The 22005-nt window shown below is 39.3% G+C and overlaps 1 protein-coding gene across 10 annotated transcripts in view; it reads right to left on the bottom strand.

Moving 5' to 3' along the window:
• Positions 1–5172: 5172 nt before the first annotated feature.
• Positions 5173–22005, bottom strand: part of ENTPD1 (ectonucleoside triphosphate diphosphohydrolase 1) — a 111523-nt gene continuing 94690 nt past the window's right edge. For 9 of the 10 annotated variants that reach the window (XM_072971676.1, XM_072971675.1, XM_072971677.1 and 6 more), the window contains 3 exons: positions 9723–9839; positions 7854–7991; positions 5173–5707 (listed from right to left, as the gene is read on the bottom strand). In XM_072971676.1, the coding sequence (XP_072827777.1) occupies positions 5501–5707; positions 7854–7991; positions 9723–9839 (462 nt within the window). In that variant the 3' untranslated portion in view covers positions 5173–5500. Of the gene's footprint in view, positions 5708–7853; positions 7992–9722; positions 9840–20512; positions 21111–22005 lie in introns of those variants that run through there. The other variant, XM_072971678.1, reaches the window with a different exon arrangement.

The raw sequence follows: 22005 nt of genomic DNA, 5'->3' as shown, positions 1-22005 counted from the left end.
TAATTAAAATTAAATAATTTTTAATTTCAACAGGACCCCTAGGTGAGTCATATGCACATTTAATTTTGATAAACATGACCTTTTAAGATGCATTCTAATCCTTAAAATTCTACTTTAATAATACAGTTGTGTGTAGTGAGCTATATTAAAACTAAATGCATGGTCCAGAAGGAAGGGTTCAGTGTAGGTAATCAAAGACTTCACTGAGGAATCAGGAGTAGAGCTGGTCCTTAAAACCTGGAGGAAGAGGATGGTCATGTCATGAGATAACATAAATAAGGATACTGATGCAGAAGTAGTGGTATGGACCAGCCCACCTGGCAGTGGTCAGGGAGATTAACTAGGACTGTTACCATAGTTCCTGCTAATATACCTCTGAACCCAACTTTTCAGAAAGAGATGTCACATATCTTGTCCCCATGGAGCTTAACCCAGATACTGAATAAAATGGTCTGAATGCTCTAATGGAGGCTGAGGCAAAGGGCTATGGTAGCACAGGGAAGAAGCAATTTATTCTGGCTTGGAGAGTCAGAGATGACTTAACTGAAGAAGAGGCATTTGAGCTGAGTTCTGAAGGTAGTGGGGACAAAGGTATTACAAGTTGAGCAAATATCTGAACAGTGCCAGGTAAAGAATCAGTCTGACTTGGCTAGAGTGTAAGGCGTATCAGAGGAGGGAGTGGGTGTGAGCCTGGGGAGAACTTGTAGGCATGGATCAGAGGGCTTGAATGTCTGTTGGAGTGTCTGATTTATTTGTAACATAGGCAATAGAAAGCCACCATCAGTTTTAGTTGGGGAGCAATCTGATTAAGCCCACTTTTTATGAAGATTAATCTGGCAGTAATAAATTAGAGACAAGATCACTGTTCCTGATAGCAGGTCTTTACTGGGGTGATAACAACATGATTGTAAAGGTGAATCAAAATGAAAAATGTTTCAAAGGAGAATGGGCAGATCCTATCAATGAATTTGATTCTGATCTTGAGTCAGTAATGGCATTAATCATGAAAAAAATGCAAGAGGAGGTGCAGGTTTAGGAGGAAAGATTTAGGAGTTCAGTTTAAGTCATCCTAAGTACACACTGTTCCCTGCCTAGCTCACAAGACTTTCCTCCCCTCTCTTGCTAGAACTTCATTATAAGAAATGATGTTTGCGTCGCTAATTATTAGAGAAATGCAAATCAAAACTACAGTGAGATACCACCTCATGCCAGTCAGAATGGCCATCACTAAAAAGTCTATAAATAACAAATGCTGGAGAGGGTGTAGAGAAAAGGGAATCTTCCTACACTGCTGGTGGGAATGTAAATTGTTGCAGCCACTATGGAAAACAGAATGGCAGTTCCTTAAAAAACTGAAAATAGAGTTGCTATATGATCCTGCAGTCCCACTCCTGGGCATATATCTGGAGAAAACTCTTAATTCCAAAAGATACATGCACCCCAGTGTTCATAGCAGCACTATTTGCAGTAGCCAACACATGGAAACAACCTAAATGTCCATCAACATACTATTCAGCCATTAAAAAAAAATGAAATAATGCCATTTGCAGCAACATGGATGGACCTAGAGATTATCATACTAAGTGATGTAAATCAGAAAGAGAAAGATAAATACCATATGCTATCACTTATATGTGGAGTTTAAAATATGACACAGGGAACAATACCCTGTAATAAACCATAATGGAAAAGAATATGAAAAAATATGTATATATGTATAACTGAATCACTTTGCTGTACCCCAGAAACTAACACAACATTGTAAATCAACTATATTTCAATTAAGAAAATGATGTTGTCTCTCAGGTGACCGTATCTCACTTGTCATTGTCTAGTCCATGTTCTGTGGTAAGCTCTGCTATTCAACGTGCAAAAGTGATGTAAAAATAAAAAGTCAACTCAGGTGCTGATGAGCATGGTGCCATCATTGTATCATCAGTTTAAATTTAGAAATTAATTTACTTAAAATAGAGAAATGAAAAGGTATAGCAATGCTTTTATCACATGTACAGTCTTAAATGCCACTTTCTAAAGAGAGGGCTCATAGAGACACTCCTTTCCCCATTATTAAAAAATCCATTAAACCTGTGTTAAAGCTAATTATGTTCAGTTGTATTAGATTCACATGCAAATAAAAACTTGGGTAGTTACTATACATTGACCTAAATACATAAAATAAAGAAGATAAAACGGTCTCTTAGAAAATCTATCATTTTGGAATGTGAGACTGATTTGGGAGCTGCTGAAGCGTCCCGATTAAGGTTGTGGAAAGAAGTTGCAATTGATGATGTCTTGGAAGAAATGACATTTTTTAAAAAGAATATTCTTTGGCAAGATAAGTAGATTGTAATTTACAGAAAACACACCTTTTAGTTAATGAGACACCGGGGTAGACTGAATCGTTGTGCCCAATGTTTCATGACTTTTCCATGTTAAAATTAGTCATTCATGTCCTTTGCCCCATGACTCTGCCATTCCTCCCAGTGTTTCTCCAACTTGCTAATGTTGGGCTTGGCCACATGACTTATTTTGGTCCTTAGAATGTGAATGGAAGTAACAGGGGGACCATCCTAGCCAAAGCCTGAAGAGGCATCCTGTATCTTCTCTCCCTCTCTTGTGCCCTGCCACATAAGGGGAACATGGCCCAGGAAGCCACCAGACAAGGAGAGTGTGTAATATGTCAGGCTGGAGCCAGACGAACTGCAAGAAGTAGAGATACTAACTGACTTGCAGATCCAAGGATGTGAAAATCAATGTTTATTGTGGTAAGCCACTGAAACTTTGAGGTTGTTATAAGAAATTTAAAAAGTAAAACTAGCACAAACTAAAAGAAATACCTGGCTCGTGAGCACAGATGGCAGTTATTAGAATCTGAATCAGAGAGCGATGAGACCAGTTTGGGTGAAATTCTGCTCACTTTTCAAACTGACAATAAATAAGAATATGTTTTAATAGTAACTTTACTATTGTATGGTAAACTTTGCTCTGTGAGCTATTAGGAAACTAACCTTATTTTAATATTCAAATTTACATTTTGACTAAGGATAAGCATCCAAATTATCTGTATTATCTTTGAATCCAGATTAAATTTCCCAAAGGTGTTTCATCAGGCATATTGGCCTGAATAATAGGCATCTCTCTTCACAGGAAAAGGCAACAAAACCTGAGCAATAAAGTGAAATTCTGAGCTGAGATCTTTAAAGCTTGTTAAGAACAATCTTAAACTTTATATACAATAAATAATAACAAGAATGTTATAGCATCTATAGCTGTGAAAAAAAATTCCCCCTCAAGAGAAAGACAGAATATTATTGCCTGTGTCTTTTTAGCTTTGCATATACTTGTAGACAATGTGCTATTCAATATAGTAGCCATGAGTCACAGGTGGCTATTGAGCAGCTGAAATGTAGTCCTGATTAAGGTGTGCTGTAACATGATATACACAACAGGTTTCAAAAACTTAATATAAAAAAACAAATATCTCATTAATAACATATATTAATTACATGTTGAAATGGGTTCTAGGTACTTTCACCTTAAACATCTTTGCCATAGACATCACTGCCACAAGCATTTTTACTGCAAATATTTGCATTGAATAATTGATTGGCTGTGAGGCAAATTCCCTGTAAAAGATGAAATAACTGGTTGACAGGTTTGGGTTTGACACTTTGGTTTCAACTGGTTGAAATGCGTTAGCATTTCTTCCACTTGGTGACATTATTAATGGCTTTATTGAGCTGGTAGATTTACCCCAAGAGTTGGTTTCTTATTTTGAGACACAGTACATTGGAGGAGAAAGAGGCCAAGGTTCTGGAAGGTGCAGAGTTGAACCCACATTTCCCACAGAACTTAGGAACGTCTATCAGTGGGCATGTGACAATATGCCAAAAACAAACAACAACCATGTAGAAGCTTTCACGACACAATGCAAAGCTCAGTTACAAAGATGCCTCTAAGTATTTGGAAACTGGTATCTCTTTTAGTGAAGGAAGAAATTTTAGCAAAAAAGGAAAAGTACAATGCCAAATGAGGAGGAGAATATCAATGAGCAAAAACTAACAAACAAAATATATAAAATGCTATGAATGAAAGATTTGGAAGCCAGGTGCTTAGGTATAACCCACAAAATAAATTCAGTTATTTGCCCAGTATTGCCACAAACCTATACACATTTTAAATGTACTCAAATATTTTGTATTTCACAATAAAGCCTTGAATTTTGTTATTCATTTCAGTATGCTTTTTAAATATCCCTCTTTTGTTTTTCATTATTTTATCTTTTATGGCAAAACTGCTTTACAGCCAAGTAGTTATGCAGTGAAAATGTTTGTGGCAAAGATGTCTCTGGCAAAGATGCTTACAGCAAAAGAACCTAAAACCAGCAATAACTCTCTCACTAAATTAAACCCCAGGTCAGTAAGATATGGCATGGCTTTAAAACTGAGTGATCATCTTTGTGGTGCAACTGGTTAGCATGTTTGGCTGTTAATGGAAAGGTTGATGGTTCAAGCCTACCCCAGGATGGTCCTGTCTCCAGCCAGTTTCTTGGTGATGAAAATATTCTGGAACTAGATAGGGGTGACAGTTGTACAACATTGTGAATGTATTAAATGCCACTAAATTGTTCATGTTATAATGGTGAATTTTATGTTATATGCATTTTACCACAATAAAAACAAAACCCCAATAGATGTATTGGAGGGTGCGTTTTCCCAGCCCTGTGTTGTGGCTGTATTTTTCTTCCTGACATATGTACACCTACCATATAACATGCCCTGATATCTGAATGCCTATATATGTACAGCAGCTTTTTAAACAATCTGGTCTGGGTATTCCACTGTAGCATTTGGGGGTCACCCAGGAATATGTGACTCTTCCACATCCCTCTTTTGGTTTGGACTAACTATTGTATCAACTGCATAAGCACATAAATTCCTTTGCAAGACTCTTGGGCCTAGCACATATTTGCCTAGTCTAGAAAATTCTCCCATGCAAAGGGCAGGCTAGGAATGGGATATATGTCTGTCCTCTCCAAAGACATTTATAACTTTCTCAATAAATGGGAAAGAGGAAGGAGAAAGAGCCTGTAAGACCACAACTGACTCAGTTCCTGAGATTCTTCTTTTAGCCAGCGCAGCTTCCCAGCACAGGACTCAGGACTCTCAGTGCTTCTGGACAAAGTCATATTGTTCTTTTATATAGCAAAGATCATGAAAAGGAGGGAGGTCTTTAAGACCTACACAAGCACAGAGTACAAAAGAGAAAGGGGGGAGTTTGGAAAGACTCACAGCAGAGACAACGTCTGCCAGGAAGTCCTTGAGGCAGAGGATGGTGAATATCTCCCACGGAAAGGCTTCAACAAAAGCCAAGGAAGCTTCATGCTGGTCAAGACTGGCCTTGGTGAACAAGGAATCATGACCTTGTACACCTTGTGGAGGAAAGTGTTCCCTGGGCAAGTTTTCTTCTCACTCCAGCCAGCAGATTTCAGCTGCTCCTGCTATACCACGTCTTCCCAGAAAAATGAAGGCTTGTGAAAGGCAAATATGCATAAGAGGACCACTATAACCAGGATCAGGGAGAAGAAGACCATGAGGAAGACATAGGTGGAGTGGGGGAGAGGTGCAGACGGCGGCTCCTCAGCTGGAATCATGTTGGTCAGGTTCAGCATGTAGCCCAAAGTCCACCCGACGCTGGTGCTCCGGACCTGCAAACAGTGGGGAAAGTCTGTTGTTTCTGGTCTGAGGATTAAATGAGCTTTCACGCAACCCTATCCCTAATACTGAGCGGCCAGGAAGTGGAGGCAGCACGACATTCAGTTCTCTAAGTGAATTGTTTTATATTCTGAATTGGGAATATGGCTGTGGGGAAAAACTGAGAGGGAACAAGTAATTAAGAAGGAGAGTACGGGACCTCACTACTACATCCCAAAATTCAGAGAGGAATTTGGTAAATGACTGCCCAGTTCTCCTTCTTAGAAAAACTTAATTCAAATAGGCCTTTGGAGATTTGCATTCCTCTTTGGCTGTTTGTGTGACTGTGGGTGGGTGGGTAGGTGGGGTGGGGAAGGGGACTGGGGTGACAGGAAGCAGGCAGAGGATGAGAGAATAATGATTGTCCCGGGCCTCCTATATCTGTGGCAGGCCCAGGAATCTCATCCATACAAAACCAGGGTTCTTTTATGATTCAACTAGGGAAAAACTGGGGAATAATCCCAGCCAGTCAGTCTTACTCAGTGGAAGTTGAAGGACTGCATATGCCGAGAAAGGATTCTTCTTAAGTGAAAAAAAAAAAAAATTCTCCAACTTGGTCATCTTCCTAGGAATATTTTCAAGTCACCTCAAAACGTATTGAAATATAGGTAGTCCCTGAATAATAAATAATTCTGGAAATGTTTGTGTTACATGAGTTGTATGTAGTCATGGTATAAAAATTAGGACGTATAGATAATCCTAAAAGAGAAAACAAAAACACGTCTACTTCACCATTCAGAAGTTGCTGCTATTATCATTGTGTGACATAGGCTTCCAGGCCTCTATGTGCATGTTTTTCCTCACCAAAAAAAAAAAAAAAAAAAGGAATTAAGCCGTATGTAGAATTATTCACTTAACAATTCCTTGTAAACCTCATCCCATGTCTCTTAAGGGATTTCTGCAATATCATCACTGATGTGAACTGCCTTATATGTTCTTTCTACTCGCTTTATTCAATTATTTGTAAATCCTAGAAATGGAGTATAGGGTAAAATGATGTACGTATTTTAAGAGTCCTAGCACATATTGCTGAAACAGTCTTCCCAAAGGTTATGCCAGTTTACATTCCAACCAAAATCATGTGGAATGTTCCTCTCCTCTAAACCTTTACCACTACTGGGAATTAATAATTTGTAAAAGGCCCACTTCCATTTATGGGGGAAAGGAACCTTATCTGACTGCATGAGTCAAGGGAGGCTCCAGAGTTAGAGGAGTTATCACTGAGGGTTTAGGAAAAAAAATGGATCAAAGAATATAAATCACTAGTAAATTTGACATAGATGTATCCCTCAAACAGAAAAAATAAACTGTGATGGAATGCAAGGAAGACTGGGATCTTAATACAAGGAAAAGAGTTGTGTTTGAATTAGCAAGACCAATATTGACAAGAGTGTGACAAAACTAGTATCTTCAAGGCTACTACAGACCTCTGCCTCGATGCTTTGTTTTGATCGTTTTTGCCATTAGTGGATGTGGGTTTAAAAGATAGAGAAATACTGCCCTTGATATCTGTCATCAAACATGAGTTTGCTTATGAGTCTGGCTGCTGATGTAAAGGTTGCTCTGTGCCTAGATACCTGCAGGTGATGCTGTGGTAATGCACAGCTGTGAGGCTGCTTCTTTAAGGCTCACGCTAAGCCTGGCTTCTAAGCAAAAACTTCCATTCACAGCCACTTGCCTTCACAGCTAGCTTTCAGATCGGCCAGTCTTTAAGGTACAACTAACAAGGCCTTCACCTCTTATGAGAAATCACGATCATCCTTTCTGGATTCATGGAAGGAAATGGATGTTGAAGTCAGCACAAAGAATCACTGTGGCTATTGAAATACTGTTAGATTACTTTAATATCTCATTTTTTTTCTTTTATATGGGAACAATCACTGCTATGTGAGCAGAAAGGAGAGGCTGACAATACAGGGAGCTCTCTCTCGATAGGACAGCTCAACATACAGGAGGGCCTGACACGAAATGCCAGCCTGGGTTGGAGGTGAAGTGGTAGAACAGGACTCAGGCCAAAATGGAAGTCAGGTTGACTCCCAATTCTTACCAGCTCAGAGATGCTTCAGTTACTACCACCCGACCTCCCCCAACCCAACAAACCTTGCCCATGAAATGGATATTCTTCCAGGTCTCAGCTGTAAAATGATAGCCATTCAGAAGAAGAGTGAGGATGTAGGTGCCAGAAAAGCAGTATTCACTCAGGTAGTTCTCCTTCACATCACTAAAATACACCTGCAGCTGGAAATGGAGTGAAGAAAATATCACACTTGTACAACAACAGGCGCTTCTCCATAGCCCTCATTTTCACTATCAGAGCTGATCTAGAGGAGGAAGCCTGGCTCACAGGGACCTGAGAGGCAGCCCCTGTAGAGGGCTTTGGGAGTGGTGCTGCACCCCTTGAGTAGGCGCCAGGGGTTATAGCATAGGGTCTGTTAAGGAATCTTTTCCTCCACGGGGTTCTATGAGATATTAACAAACGCTCCAGGAAAAAAGTAGTTTCTGTGATCTAATATGTTCAGAAACACTGAATTTTACTATAGTTTCCCATCCTTTGGCATACTAAAAGCTGTGTAAAATCTTGCATGAAAGGAATATATTAATCTTTGTTTAATCAGAGTTTTCTGTATGCTCTTGACCAAAGTCTTGGGTTTAGAGCCTCTATAAGCATCTTTAAAAATGGTCATAAAAAGCCTTGACACTCAGTTTAGTTCCTGAACCAGCAGCGTCGGCATCTGCTGAGAGCTTGTTAGTCCTCATTCCCGATCTGCTGGCGCAGAATACGATCCCCAGGTGATCACACACGGTAACATTTGAGAAACACAGCTCTGGAATCCAGTTTAGGAGGCATTTTGCTCAAGACTCCAAGATGCTCATCTTTCTCCACAAATCATCACTAGCTGCAGAAAGCCCCCTGTAAGTGTTTTGTAAAGTGCTGAGGCATATTTGAGCAGATCTTTCCGAAAGCCCTGAATACCCTTCCTTCAGGTTCTAACTCAGACAAAATACTTAGGGAAAATTCCAAATGTCCAGGTTCTTGCACAACCTTCCTTCCTCCTCTGTCAGTGCCCATGAGAAAAGCATTCATTTTTAATTAATTACGTATCTTCAGAATGAAAGCACCATTTACTTTTGCAGCAGTGTCAACTTAAAACAGCTGCTGTTTTTGGCCACTTCTAGATGATCTGTTTTTTTTAAATCAGAGTAGACTCCATATCTTTCTCTCTCCTCCCTGGAAACTTCCATCAGTTAGCACTGAATATTGAATGACTCAGTGCCACAGACAAGAAAAAATTTGTGCTTCAAATTTATGAAATAGTAGGAGACATCTTGGACCTGGCCGATGGAGAACAAGTCTTACCACAATGGCAATCTCTCTGTAGCAGATTCTATGACTTGCCTGTCTCCCTTTGGGGTTGGAGTTGGGGGAGGGGAGTGGGCAACAATGTGCCCAGCTCCAGGAAGTAGCGTATAATAAATCTAGGGCTCTAAGCCAGTCCTAAAATCCTGCACCCTGCTTTCCCAGCCTGTCCTGGCCAATAAGATGTAAGAGAAAGGCTCGTGAGGAGTTTCCGGGACAGCTTTTGCCTTCCTGTAAAAAGGAACAGATGTCTCTGGCACTACCCTTCTGATCTTGAATATGGCTGTGATCCCTGAAGCCACACCGTGCTTCCATGAGGAAACAGGCCTAACAACAACTGAAGAACTAATGGCTGAGACGGTCCTACGGCTGCCTATGAAGGACTTCAAATTAGGCGCAAAAAATAAGACCTTTTCTGTTTAAGCCACTGTATGCCAAGTTATCAAGGAATGCCGGTGAACCTTATTCCTGACTTGAGTGCACCGTCTGGGCTTCTCTAACACGTTTGCTGTATCTTGATCATGTTAGCATGACCTGAAGAGCAGACTCCCATCCTCCATGCTGTCAAGGGCACAGGGCAGTGGTAACAGCTGCTGTTTCCGGCCATTTACCTTTTCCCAAGGCTGAGAGCAGAACTCTTCCATCATGTCAGTCATCTTTTTTGGAGATAAGTGTTCCTTTGATGTAAGGTTTAAAAACTCCATCACATAATAAAAAGCTGAAAATGCCTGCAAGAGAAAAATACTGAGTTTCGTGCAGTGTCCAACACAGGGGGACATTGATTCACTCTCCAGAGAGCCAAATGCCTAGTGAAAGTGCCTGGACATCTCAAATGAGTAAATTACTGGACCAAATGATATTCCAGACACAAGAGCTGCTTCCTTCCTGGAAGAGGGGTCATTTTGCTGCTGACATGCTTTTCTGAGCCACCTGGTAGTTAACTTTCTCTGTAATTTTAATGGGAGAGTCAGGGAGAAAGAAAGATGGGGAAAAGAGAAGAGAGGAAGAGGTTACAAAAATCCTATCTAAAAAACTAGGGGAGAGTATAGCTCAGTGGTAGAGCACCTGCTTAGCATGCACAAGGTCCTGTGTTCAATCCTCAGTACCTCCATTAAAAAAGTAAATAAGTAGGCCAAATATATAAAAAAGAAAAATAAAACTATGAGACATCCTTTTACACCATTCAGATTGGCAAAAATTAAAGAAAATATGAAAACAAAAAAAAAACTATGTATTATGTATGAATTTTTAACAAATAAAAACTGGAAAATTCTATACAAAGGTAATAGAAGTGATCCCTGGCAAAATTATAAGGTTTTTTTCTTTTTTTATTCATATCCCCTTTTTGCCTGTTTTTATAATGTACAATGTTTTGCTTTCTTTAAATAGCCTATCTTTATTTAACATTTTTTTTGCAAGTCTATGATGAGCTAGTAAATTAAACCTTTAAAAAAATCAATGCCATCACATATGAGAACTATATAAAAAGTTAAAAGTACAAATGAGTAAAAAAGGAAACATTCTAAAGTAATGGAAATAAAAACAAAAATAAACAAATGGGACCTAGTTAAACTTAAAAGCTTTTGCACAGCAAAGAAAATCATAAACAAAATGAAAAGACAACCTACAGACTGGGAGAAAATATTTTCAAATGATGCTACCAACAAGAGATTAATTTTCAAAATTTACAAACAGCTCATATAGCTTAATATCAAAAAAAAAAACACACAAACAACCCAATCAAAAAATGTGCAGAAGAATTAAACAGACATTTCTTCAAGAAGACACACAGATGGCCAACAGGCACATGAAAAGATACTCAATAGCACTAATTATTAGAGAAATGCAAATCAAAACTACAGTGAGGTGTCACCTCACACCAGTCAGAATAGCCATCATTAAAAAGTCTACAGGTAATAAATGTTGGAGAATGTATGGAGAAAAAGGAAACCTCCTACACTGTTGATGGAAATGTAAATTGGTGCAGCCACTATGGAAAACAAGATGGAGGCCCTTAAAAAACTAAAAATAGAGTTACCATATGATCCTGCAATCCCACTCCTGGGCATGTATCCAGAGAAAGCTCTAATTCCAAAAGATACATGCACCCCAATGTTCACAGCAGCACTATTACAATTTCCACTGACAGATGATTGGATAAAAATGTTGTGATACATATAATATACCATGGAATACTACTCAGTCATAAAAAAGAATGAAATAATGCCATTTGCAGCAACATGGATGGACCTAGAGATTATCATACTAAGTGAAGCAAGACAGATAAAGACAAATATCATGTGATATCACTTATATATGGAATCTTAAAGGATGATTCAAATGAACTTATTTATGAAATAGAAGTAGACTCACAGACATAGAAAACAAACATGGTTACCAAAGGGAAAAGGGCGGGGCAGGGAAGGGAGGAATAAATTCTACCATTTAAAGACAACTGCTATTAAATATGACATACAGGCATCTAAACGTTTTTGCTCAACTCTAATAAATACTCACAGTTTTTACTGTATATCACCCTATAGCTGCCTTTTTGTTCCTCTTAATATAGCATGAATTTAAAGAGGAAGAAATAATTGAGCAGAGTTTATTAGATGAGGCAACTCAAATCCCAACTCGAGTGCCTTTTCTCTCTCACCTGCCCTAAGTGGTTCCAGTTTTTAGAGGAAGTCATTTTGGAGGCCGTAGGAGCATATCATCTGTTTATTCAGCAAACACCACCCTGTGTGCTAGGCACAGGGCTGAGGCAGAGTCTATTGTGATTATTGAAGAGGAACAAAAAAGCTTTCCCTATGCTAGAAGTAGTGTGGGTTTGGGATTATATTTTGCCTTCTGTAAAATCACTAAACCAGAAGTGAATGTAGAAAGGAAATGTGATTCTCAAACAAGCCAAGCAATGTTCGTATGTAATTCTCATGGGTAAAAAGACATAGGAGGGCAAAGAAACAAGCTTCTGGTGGGCAAAGAAACAGGAGTTAGTGAGGATCCCACTAGAGGCTCAATTCTGACTCAGAGAAGAGGAAAAATGTCCTCTACCAGGCAAGTTCCTGATAGAACAGGTCTTATGTTTCAATTCCAGCCAAAATATGCCCAATGCCAGCTTCTTAAAAATTGTGTTATTTAAAAAATATCCTTATACATATATAACATAGCTAATATAACAAAAATGAGTAAGTGTGAGTATATTAATCCTTTTTAATAAGTCTTCTTTCATTTATTTTATGGCTTGATTTTCTCTTCTACTTCTAGTTCCAATGGGAGCCCATATTAACAACTTAATATGAAGCCTTCCATTTTTCCCCTATTGCTATATAATCCTTCCTATATTATCCCTCACATAATTGTATACAAATACACATATGTAAAACATGTTTTTTAAAAAAAATTTTAAACACATTCTACAGCTTGATTTTCTTACTCAACAAAACTCTGAAAATCCCTCCAAGACAGCTGGGGACACTCTAATGGCTACATTAAGAGCTCATGGTGTTAATGTAACATAATTCATTCAGCAACTCCCTACTGATGGGCTTTCCTTTGATTCCAGTATTTTTGCCTATGAGCAATGTCGCTATAAGTACCTCAGCACATTTAGCCTCCGAGCTGGTATGCTCATTCCTCTGGGGAGGCTGAGCTCCCCAGGAGCTCTGAAAGGCAGCCTCCACATCCAACACTTTAAGTATTGTATGTATGTCAGTTGCAGAATAAGAGCATAGTGTGGCCCTATTTCTACCATCTTAACCCAAGCCACCATCATCTCTTGTGTGGACACTGCAATGACCTCTTAGTTGGTCTCCACATTACCTTTTTAGCCTTTTTCCAATCCATATTGAATATCCCAGTCATAGGAATCTTTTAAAAACAAATTTGATCATTTCACTCCTCTGCTTAAAACCTTCAGAGACTCCTAATTATGCCTAAAATAAAGCCCAAACTCTACCAGGTGTTTCAAGGTCTGCCCCCCAGGCCATTACCACCGCATACGCATGCCCACCTCGCCCACCACATTGCAGCCATCCTAGCCTTCAATCATGCCAAGCTTTTCTTCCCCCTGGATTGTACATTTGTTGTTCCCAGCGTTGCAGTTCCCTTGACTTGCATGTCTCCTCCTCAGAGAGGTCTTCTAATCACCCACCTAGACTAGGATGCTCTAGGAATCCCTTTCACAGTACTACTTTTTTCTTTCTTTCCAGCAGTTGCCACAGTTTGATTTGCTTTTGTTTGTTTGTTTGCATTTCTGGTCTCTCATCTGCCTGCCCACTAGAATGCTAGCTCCGTGATGTCAGGGACCACATCTGCCTTGTTCTCAGCTGAATCTGCAGGCACTTGGCACATGAAAGAGCTCTATAAACATGTAAGAGGCTCTAGTTCCTAGAGCACTGCCTAGAATGTAAAGGGCAATTGGCGAATCTGTTGATTGAGGGACTGGATAAATCTAGAGACTAGATAGCTATGATATGCATAGCTAATACTCGAAAATGTTCTCCCCTATTAATTAAAACTATTAAGAGTGTTTTCCTCTAGTGAACTGATTGTGGGGCAGGAAGGAAGGGAAGACTTAAATTTTTACTTTATAATTTTTATTTTTCTTATAAATAAATTTAACATGAGATCTACTTTCTTAAATTTTAAAGTATGCAATGTAGTATTGTTAACTATAAGGACAACGTTGTACAGCAGATTTATAGAATTTAATCATCTTGCATAACTGAAATTTTATGCCAGTTGATTAGCAATTCTCCATTTCTCCCCTCCCCCTGGCCCCTGGCAACCATCATTCTACTCTCTGATTGATTCTGTAAGTTTGATTATTTTAGGTACCTCATATAAGTAGAATCATGCAGTATTTGTCCTTCTGTGACTAGTTTATTTCACTTAGCATAATGTCTTCAAGGTTTATTTTTGTCTCACATCACAGGATTTCCTTCTTTTAAGGCTGAATAATATTCTATAGTATGTATATACCACATTTTAAAAATCCATTCATCTGTCAACATCCATCAATAGACCTTTAGATTGTTTCCATGTCTTGGCTATTGGGAATAGTGCTGTAATGGACATTAGTGTGCTGGTATCTCTTCTGGATCCTGATTTCAATTCTTTTGGCTAACCAAAAGTAAGATTATATGATCATATGATAGCTATATTATTAATTTGTTGAGGAACCTCCATACTGTTTTACATAGTGGCTGTAACATTTTGCATTCCCACCCATACTATATAAGGGTTCAATTTTCTCCACATCCTCCCCACACTTGTCTTTTGCTTTTTTTCATAATAGCCACCTTAACAGGTATGAGGTGATATCTCATTGTGGTTTTGATTTGCATTACCTGGATTATTAGAGATATTGTTCACCTTTCATATACTTGTTAACCATTTGTATGTCGCCTTTGGAGAAGAGTCCATTCAAGTCTTTTCTCCTATTTTGTAGGTTGCCTTTTCACTCTACTGATTGTTTCCTTTCCTGTGCAAAAACTTTTTAGTTTAATGTAGTCCCATTTTTGCTTTCAGTGCATGGGATTTTGGTGTCATATCCATGAAATCACTGCTGAGACCAATGTCATGAAGCTTTTCTCCTATGTTTTCTTCTGGGAATTCTACAGTTTCAGGTCTTGTGTTCAAGTATTCAATTATTTTGAGTTGATTTTTGTATATGATGTAAGATATGGGTCTAATTTCATTCTTCTGCATGTGGATATACACAGTTTTCCCAACACCATTTATTGAAGAGACTATCCTTTCCCCTTTGTGTATTCTTGGCACCCTTTTTATAGATCAGTTGATCACATATGTGTGGATTTTTTCCTGGACTCTGTTCTGTTCCATTGGGCTATATGTCTGTCTTTATGCCAGTACCATACTGTTTTAATTACTATTGCTTTATAATATATTTCTAAATCAGCAAGTGTGATACTTCCAACTTTGTTGTTCTTCCTCAAGATTGTTTTGGCTAGTTAGGTCTTTTGTAGTTGCAAATGAACTTTATAATTTTTTTCTATTTCAGTGAAAAATGCCACTGGGATTCTGATGGGAATTGCATTGAATTTGTAGATCACTTTTGGTAGTATGGGCATTTTTAACAATATTAAGTCTTTCATGAACAGAGAATGTCTCTCCATTGTGTCTTCTTCAATTTCTTTCATCAGTGTTTTGTGGTTTTCAGTGTACAAATCTTTCACCTCTTAATTAAGTTTATTCCTAAGTGTTTTACTCTTTTTGAGGTTATTGTGAATGGAACTGTTTTCATATAGTTCATTGCTAGTGTATAGAAACACAACTGATTTTTATATATTGATTTTGTATCTTGCAACTTTACTGAATTTGTTTATTAGTTCTAACAGGTTTTTTGGGTGTGTGTTGGGGGAGGTCATTTTTATCATTAGAATTGTTACTTGTAATGTAACTGTCATCCCACTTTTATGAGGTTTCCAGGCTAACAAATCGAGAAAGTTAACCCAAAGCCAAATTTGTCCACAGAGAAAGAAAAAGGGTTTGTTAAATCATTTTCCAAAGATCCAATGAAAAACATATTGGGAGTACTTTGGGAAAAAGATTAAGTGAAGCATTTGTAGTCATAGAAGGAATAGGTGTTACAGTCTAATCTCAAAATCTTACCCTAAACTGACCACTTGACTTTGTCCCCACTCCCCAATTCTAACTTGATCACTCATTCTAACTTGCTTCTCTAACATGGCCTATCTGCTTGTATTACTAGATATTAGGTTGTCTCTGCCCTGGCAGGAAGCATTTAGAGGCAGGAGTAGCATCAGTTTCAGAGTTATCTGCCTCTGGCTTATGTGTTTGTATTTGTTCTCCATACTTCTAAATAGACTTGACCTCTGACACTTGTGTTGCATTCAGTCCTAGATACTGCCCTGCTAGGGCTCATGATTCTACTTTAACCTCTAGTTTCTATGTACTTTTTGTTCTAGATTAAGGGCTTTTGATGTGGGGTTCATGGGTCCACCTCAAGGGATCATGATGTCTTTTAAATTGTAGGCAAAATTATTGGTATATCTTTATATGTCCATTCTTCTGCTTGGAAGATCCTTAGCTTTCACCACATTCTCCAGAGCCTTGTGATCCCTTGAAGAGTTAAGAATGATTGGTCTATTGAAGACATTATGCTAAGTGAAATAGAGCAGTCACAAGACGACAAATATTATATGATTCCACTTACATGAGGTACCTGGAATAGTCAAATTCATCGCCACAGAAAGTAGAATGGTGGTTTCCAGGGGTTGAAGGGAAAGAGAAATGGAGAGTTTGTGTTTTGTTTAATGGGCACAGTTTCTGTTTGTGAAGATGAAAAATTTCTAGAGGTGGTAGTGTTGGCTGCACAGCAATGTAAACAATTAATGCCACAGAATTATATACTTAAAAGTAGTTAAAATGGTGAATTTTTGTGTTATGTATATTTTACCCCCCTACACACACACACACACACACACACAACCAGAACGAATGACTGATCAATTTAGCCTCAATATTTCACTTCCAGCTATTACCTTGATCATGCAGGTTATGATTTAGAGTTCTCAAAACAGAATCAAATAAGCAATATGGAATAAGGAATAGAAATTAAATATGGCCTGCCTGATAACTATTACAAACACCTGAATCAAACTTGATCTAATGTTTTAAATCTCCTCTCCTTTATACATATTTTTAAATTTCTAAGATTTCTCTGTAGCCACAGTAAAGGTCAAGTCTTAGAATTAGAATCAAGAGTAAATCCTGCTGTCTGAGAGCTGGGACTATGTCTAGTCATCACCTTTTTGAGACAGTTGTACTCCAGAATAAGGTCATCTATTTCTCTTCCCCTGCTCAGGACCAGTTCATTCATATTCATATTCATTTATTTTTTCATTCCATCTCTTGTCCATCTTTTTTGAAAGTCCTCCATGTGTCAGGGCCTAAGTGGTAGTTTTCCTGTCTGTGTATGTTCTTCAGAAATCCACTTGACTGGGTTTAACATCTAAGCTGGCCTCTTAAATCCCTTGGAAAGTCTCTTCTAGAATAGAATATTGCTTAAATCAACATGCACTGAAATTGAACCCAGAAAAATAAAGTGTTGATGGGATAGGATGACAGGGTAATATTTTTTCCTTGATTTATGGACATTGTATAAAGGAAAAGAAACTTTAACCTTATTCAGAATGCTTCCCAAGTATGTTAAATCCCAAGAATTATACTGAATGACAAAAACCACCTTCTTTTAATGCCCCAGGAAGATACACTGCTCAAAATCAGATGGGTTAAGGACACATCACCAAGTTTCTTCCTGTGGCTGTAGTAGGTGACTCTAAAAGTCTTTTCAGAAAAAAAAAAAATCATCCCGATCCAATTCTTGGGGTAGGACTTTAGAGACTCAATCCATCAGATGTTCTTCTGCCAGAATGAACCAAAGACAGTTCTTGAGGGAAGTGCTGACTCAGCTCTAGGACTTCCTGACTTTGCCTTTAGGTGAAGGTTGGATGCCCTACCTCTGAGGTGAAAATCTGTGATCAGCTCCCTAATTTCCGTATTAGGAATCAATGTTACTTTATAATGCTTTACTTGGTTGCTGTCTATACCTTGTGGGCCCATACTTAAGTAGCAACTCAGAATAGGAACACTTTAGGCCATCTTCAGAGAACACAGAATCAGCTCCTAATCTTTCAATTGCTAGCTCTGTTAATATTTGTGGAAGATGATTCTAAGGACATACGTCTCTCCCTTCTTCTAGCTATTTTGAGTTCTTTCTATCGAGTTGAGTATCAAAAACCATTATTGCCTCAGTCTAGCACAGAATTGTTATCACTGAGTTGCTTGTTAATATTATGCTTCTAGATTAAAGTTGCTATAAGAATTACAATTTTTAAAAAATGAGGTCAAAGATATTGTCTAATAAAGCATCCTTGGGATTCAATTTTGGAAAAGCTTTGCTTTGCCCTAGGACCTGTTTGGTGGGTATAATAAAAAATATATATCTGATTACATCTTTTCTTCCCCTTGGCTACTAGGACACTCAGAACTAAATACACACACACACACACACACACACATACACGTATACATATATAAACAAATTTTAATGTTCTTTCATCACAGTTCTATTGAATTTATTTATACCCTTTATTGTTTATATAAGTGATACAATGTGATCTTTAAAACATTCCTAAATTACCTTGTAGTAATTCCCCACAGATGTTCCCTCTTCCTTTTCAGTGTTTCTGATTTGCCTACAAATTGGATTCTGTCTGGCAACCAAAGTCACAGTGTAGCCAAACCAACAAGAGTATTGACAGTTTTTAATACTCTATTTACAAATTAAGAATTAGATCATCAGTACTGAATGCAATTGTGGCAAATTCCCTCCCCATAAATTCCTTGTGGCTTGAGAATAACCAGGTTAACTGGTCCTGGAAACAATGGGAATGCAACTGGATTTTGGGGTTGCAAATAGTTACACTTCAAGATGCTAGATTGGCAACAGGAACTTCCTGCAAGAGTGACTGCCTAGAATGAGGACTGTTTGTCAGGAGAAAGAACTAACCTTTTAAAGTGCTAGGATATGTTACCTTTTTGCTATTTACAGTGATATGCTGTAGCTGGCTCTTACCCACTTGTGGGTTCTGGCCGGCAGAAGTCCCACCGAGACGGAATGAATTACTCGAGACTCTGTGGAAAAAGTCAAGAGAGCGAAAGAGAGTCGGGAGCCAACTCCACGAGCCTCTCAAATGCTCCCACATTAATTGTGTATAATCAAAGGAAAAAGTCATTAACAGTTGTTTGATGGTATGCAGGAACTTAGGGAAAGACAGGATGAGATAGAGATTGCAGAATCCACAATGAGTATAAAGGCTTAGTTTATCTCTTTAGGGAAGTCATGGGGAAAGGGGGAACAAGATACATTCTTTAGATATGTTAATTACAAGGCAGACCACCAGATCAGCCAGTTCCTTGTTTTGGGGGTAGCAGACTATCTAACAGCAGGCACACCCAGTAGTTTATAGCTGAGGGCCTGGGTTGTTGCTTTGAAATGAGCAGAGTGCTATCTAAAACCTCAACTATGCAAGCAAGGCATTGTCTCAGCTTTTTATGGCAAGGAGACAGGAGTGCGGATGCACAGGCGCCTGCTTGCAAAGCAGTTACTAAACACATTTGTTCTTCTTAAAGGTGACAGGCAGCTGGGGTCTGTTACAATTTGTTAACCCAATCATGGGCTCCCACGCCCACTCATAAGAGCTAGTTGCTACAACTTTAGGAGTTTTGTGAGCCAGTGATGGTAGCATAAAATAGGCCATGGGGGAGTACTCATACCATGCAAATTAGCAACTGCCACAAATCAGCCCCTCCAGTGCGAGAGCTGGTTGTGAGACATTTACCAGTCCACCACTGCTTGTCTGGCTTATCACTCACAACTAGCAATGAGATAAGTATGTCTGTCCTCATTTTATAAATGAGGAAATAGACCCCCCCCCCCAAAAAAGATCTTTAGGCTTTAGGGAGAAATTACGGAGGGGACCAAAAATATTTGGAAAAGAAAGAAACTGCCAAAGCAGGAATAGGTAATGGTATAGTGCTGACTCAAGGACTATATTCAGAGAAGAAAGATCCTGTTTAGAGGTGAGGCGGGAAGCCCCATAAAAAACTGGCAGGGCCCCCAAGCAGGGACACTACTCTCATGCCAGCTTCATCCAGTTCCCTGGCCCAGAGGCTCTATCTCACTTTTTGCCTCTGAAACGGCTTACTTACCCCTAAAATTCTATTGGTTCCCTCAGCTCACTTCTGATTGGTTATTTCCTTCATTCCTGATTGGTTACTTCTCTCACTCCTGATTGGTCTATTCCTACAAAGCTGTTCCTGGTTGGTCAACTTCTGTTATACTTTATTTGCATATGATGTTGGAAAGTGTAAAACTGGCAGCCTACAAAGGCCTGTGTAAACTTACAGACGGGGTCCAGAGCTTGGAGTGTTAACTCCTCTGGGCCCGCTGGCATAATAAACCTGAGTTCTCCAACTCTCCGAGTGCTACTTGGTCTCTCGCCCGAATCCAGGTTGCTGTCACAACTGAGCTGTAACACATTTTTCCACAACAGAAGAAGGCAATGAGCTAATGTAAGGAGACTGCCAAACTGAGGTTCAGAAGGCTGTGAGGACAATTTCAACCAGGAACTATGGGACCAAAAAGAAAAGCCACCAGAGGGGGAGCTGAAGGCGCCTCCACCCTTTTCCAGCTCTACATCTTCCTACCTTGATTGGGGGAATCATATTCAAAAGCAAGAAATTCTACACCACCCCCCCCCAACCCCACAAAGTCAGAAGGGTTTGTCAAGCAAGAAGGTAAGAATTGGGCCCTATCTTCCAGGAGGCAAAAGTTTAAAAAAAGTTAAAATGTCAACACAAAATAATATATTCCTTTTCGTTCAGATGTACTTCCTGGCAGGACTGGAATTGAAAGGGCCCTTGGCTGTTTCCAGAATCCCTGGCCACCTCCCTCCCTTTTGTGGCACCCTACTTTCTCTCCCAGCAGCCAGATGAAAGGCAAGGAGTCTGGCCCCAAAAAAGCCCAAGATGGGCAGCCAATGCCAGTTCAGCTATAGGACATCCAGGCGAGAGTCTAGTTTGTTGTGAATTTGAGTTTGGAGCCAACTAATGATGAAGCATTATGCTGCCAGTCATTGTGCAGTCAGGTATTTCCCTCAGGAAACTGGAGGGGAGGGGGAACTGCAGTCTGGGCCATGGTTGAGGTAAGCCAGGATCCATGATTCTACCCACTGTTGTCTTCCCAGAGACCAAGGGAGTGAAGAGCTCCAGATAGTTCACAAGTGGCAAAGCCAGAGTTTAAGCCAGGCCTGATTACTGCAGGGCCTGTGCTCTCTCCAGGAAGCTCTTTCTGTGACAGTGGGCTGGGCCAGGAGACCTTGGGAGAAACTGTTCTGCTGGGTCTGAGAGGGGAGTTGAACTTCCTTCCTCACATGCTGATCTATTTTCTGAAAAAGGGAGAAAAGAGTGTGAAGGCAGACAAAAGCCCATAGTTTCTTTGAATGATATCTTAAGTGACTAAGTAAGATATGTATATGTCAGTCAATAATTGGAATTTGACTGATGGTAGCTAATTTGGCAATATATGATTAAATTATGATTACAGTAATTCTTGGTCTCCAGGACCAAAATCTGAAATTTGAATAATGAGTAGATCAAGGGGCACCTCTTCTGCCTCTGTTCAAATATTTTATCTTATTCTGGAATAATTGAGAACAAAAGGAATTCGGAGTTGGGATTCAAATTGCCCCCCAGCTCTTCAAGATGTAATGAAAATGATGCTATCATTTTGTTTCCTTGGGATTTCCTGAGTTTCTACTTCCTTAGTGTTTTTATAGAGGAAAACCTTTAGCCAAGATATCTAACTGCTGTTTCTCCTTCTTCTGACATCTGAGAAGCCACCTGTGGCAGATCCTGATGGGTGTCCTCCCCAGCAGCCAGCCCCTGTCTTCTGACTTACAGATTCCTGACTTTACCCAACAGAGGAGAGCAACCTGCTCAAGAAGACTCCCCCGTTCCAGGGGAAGGACAATAATTAGTCTAAACCAGCCGTGGTGACCCACTCCCCTTTAGCACAGATTTGTTTAGAGATGTGCATTTTACCAAATTCTGGCCAATGGCATCTGAAAAGATGTTTGGTAGCACTTCTGCAAAGTTGGAGAAAGATGTATGCAAGATAAACTTCCTTCTTTCCTGCACTGGCTTTGCATGTGAAGACATGACGCTTAGAGCAGTAGCTGCCATCTTAGCACCACAAGGCCAAGAAAATAATTGAAAAGCTGATCCCACATCCTGACATTAAGCTAAAGAACTAACCTTGAACTATCTACATCAAGGCTTATT

This window comes from Vicugna pacos, chromosome 11 (assembly GCF_048564905.1).
Source record: "Vicugna pacos chromosome 11, VicPac4, whole genome shotgun sequence".
Classification (NCBI taxonomy): Eukaryota; Metazoa; Chordata; class Mammalia; order Artiodactyla; family Camelidae; genus Vicugna; species Vicugna pacos.
Note: the sequence above shows the minus strand (reverse complement) of the source record. Positions and strands in the feature narration are given on the sequence as shown.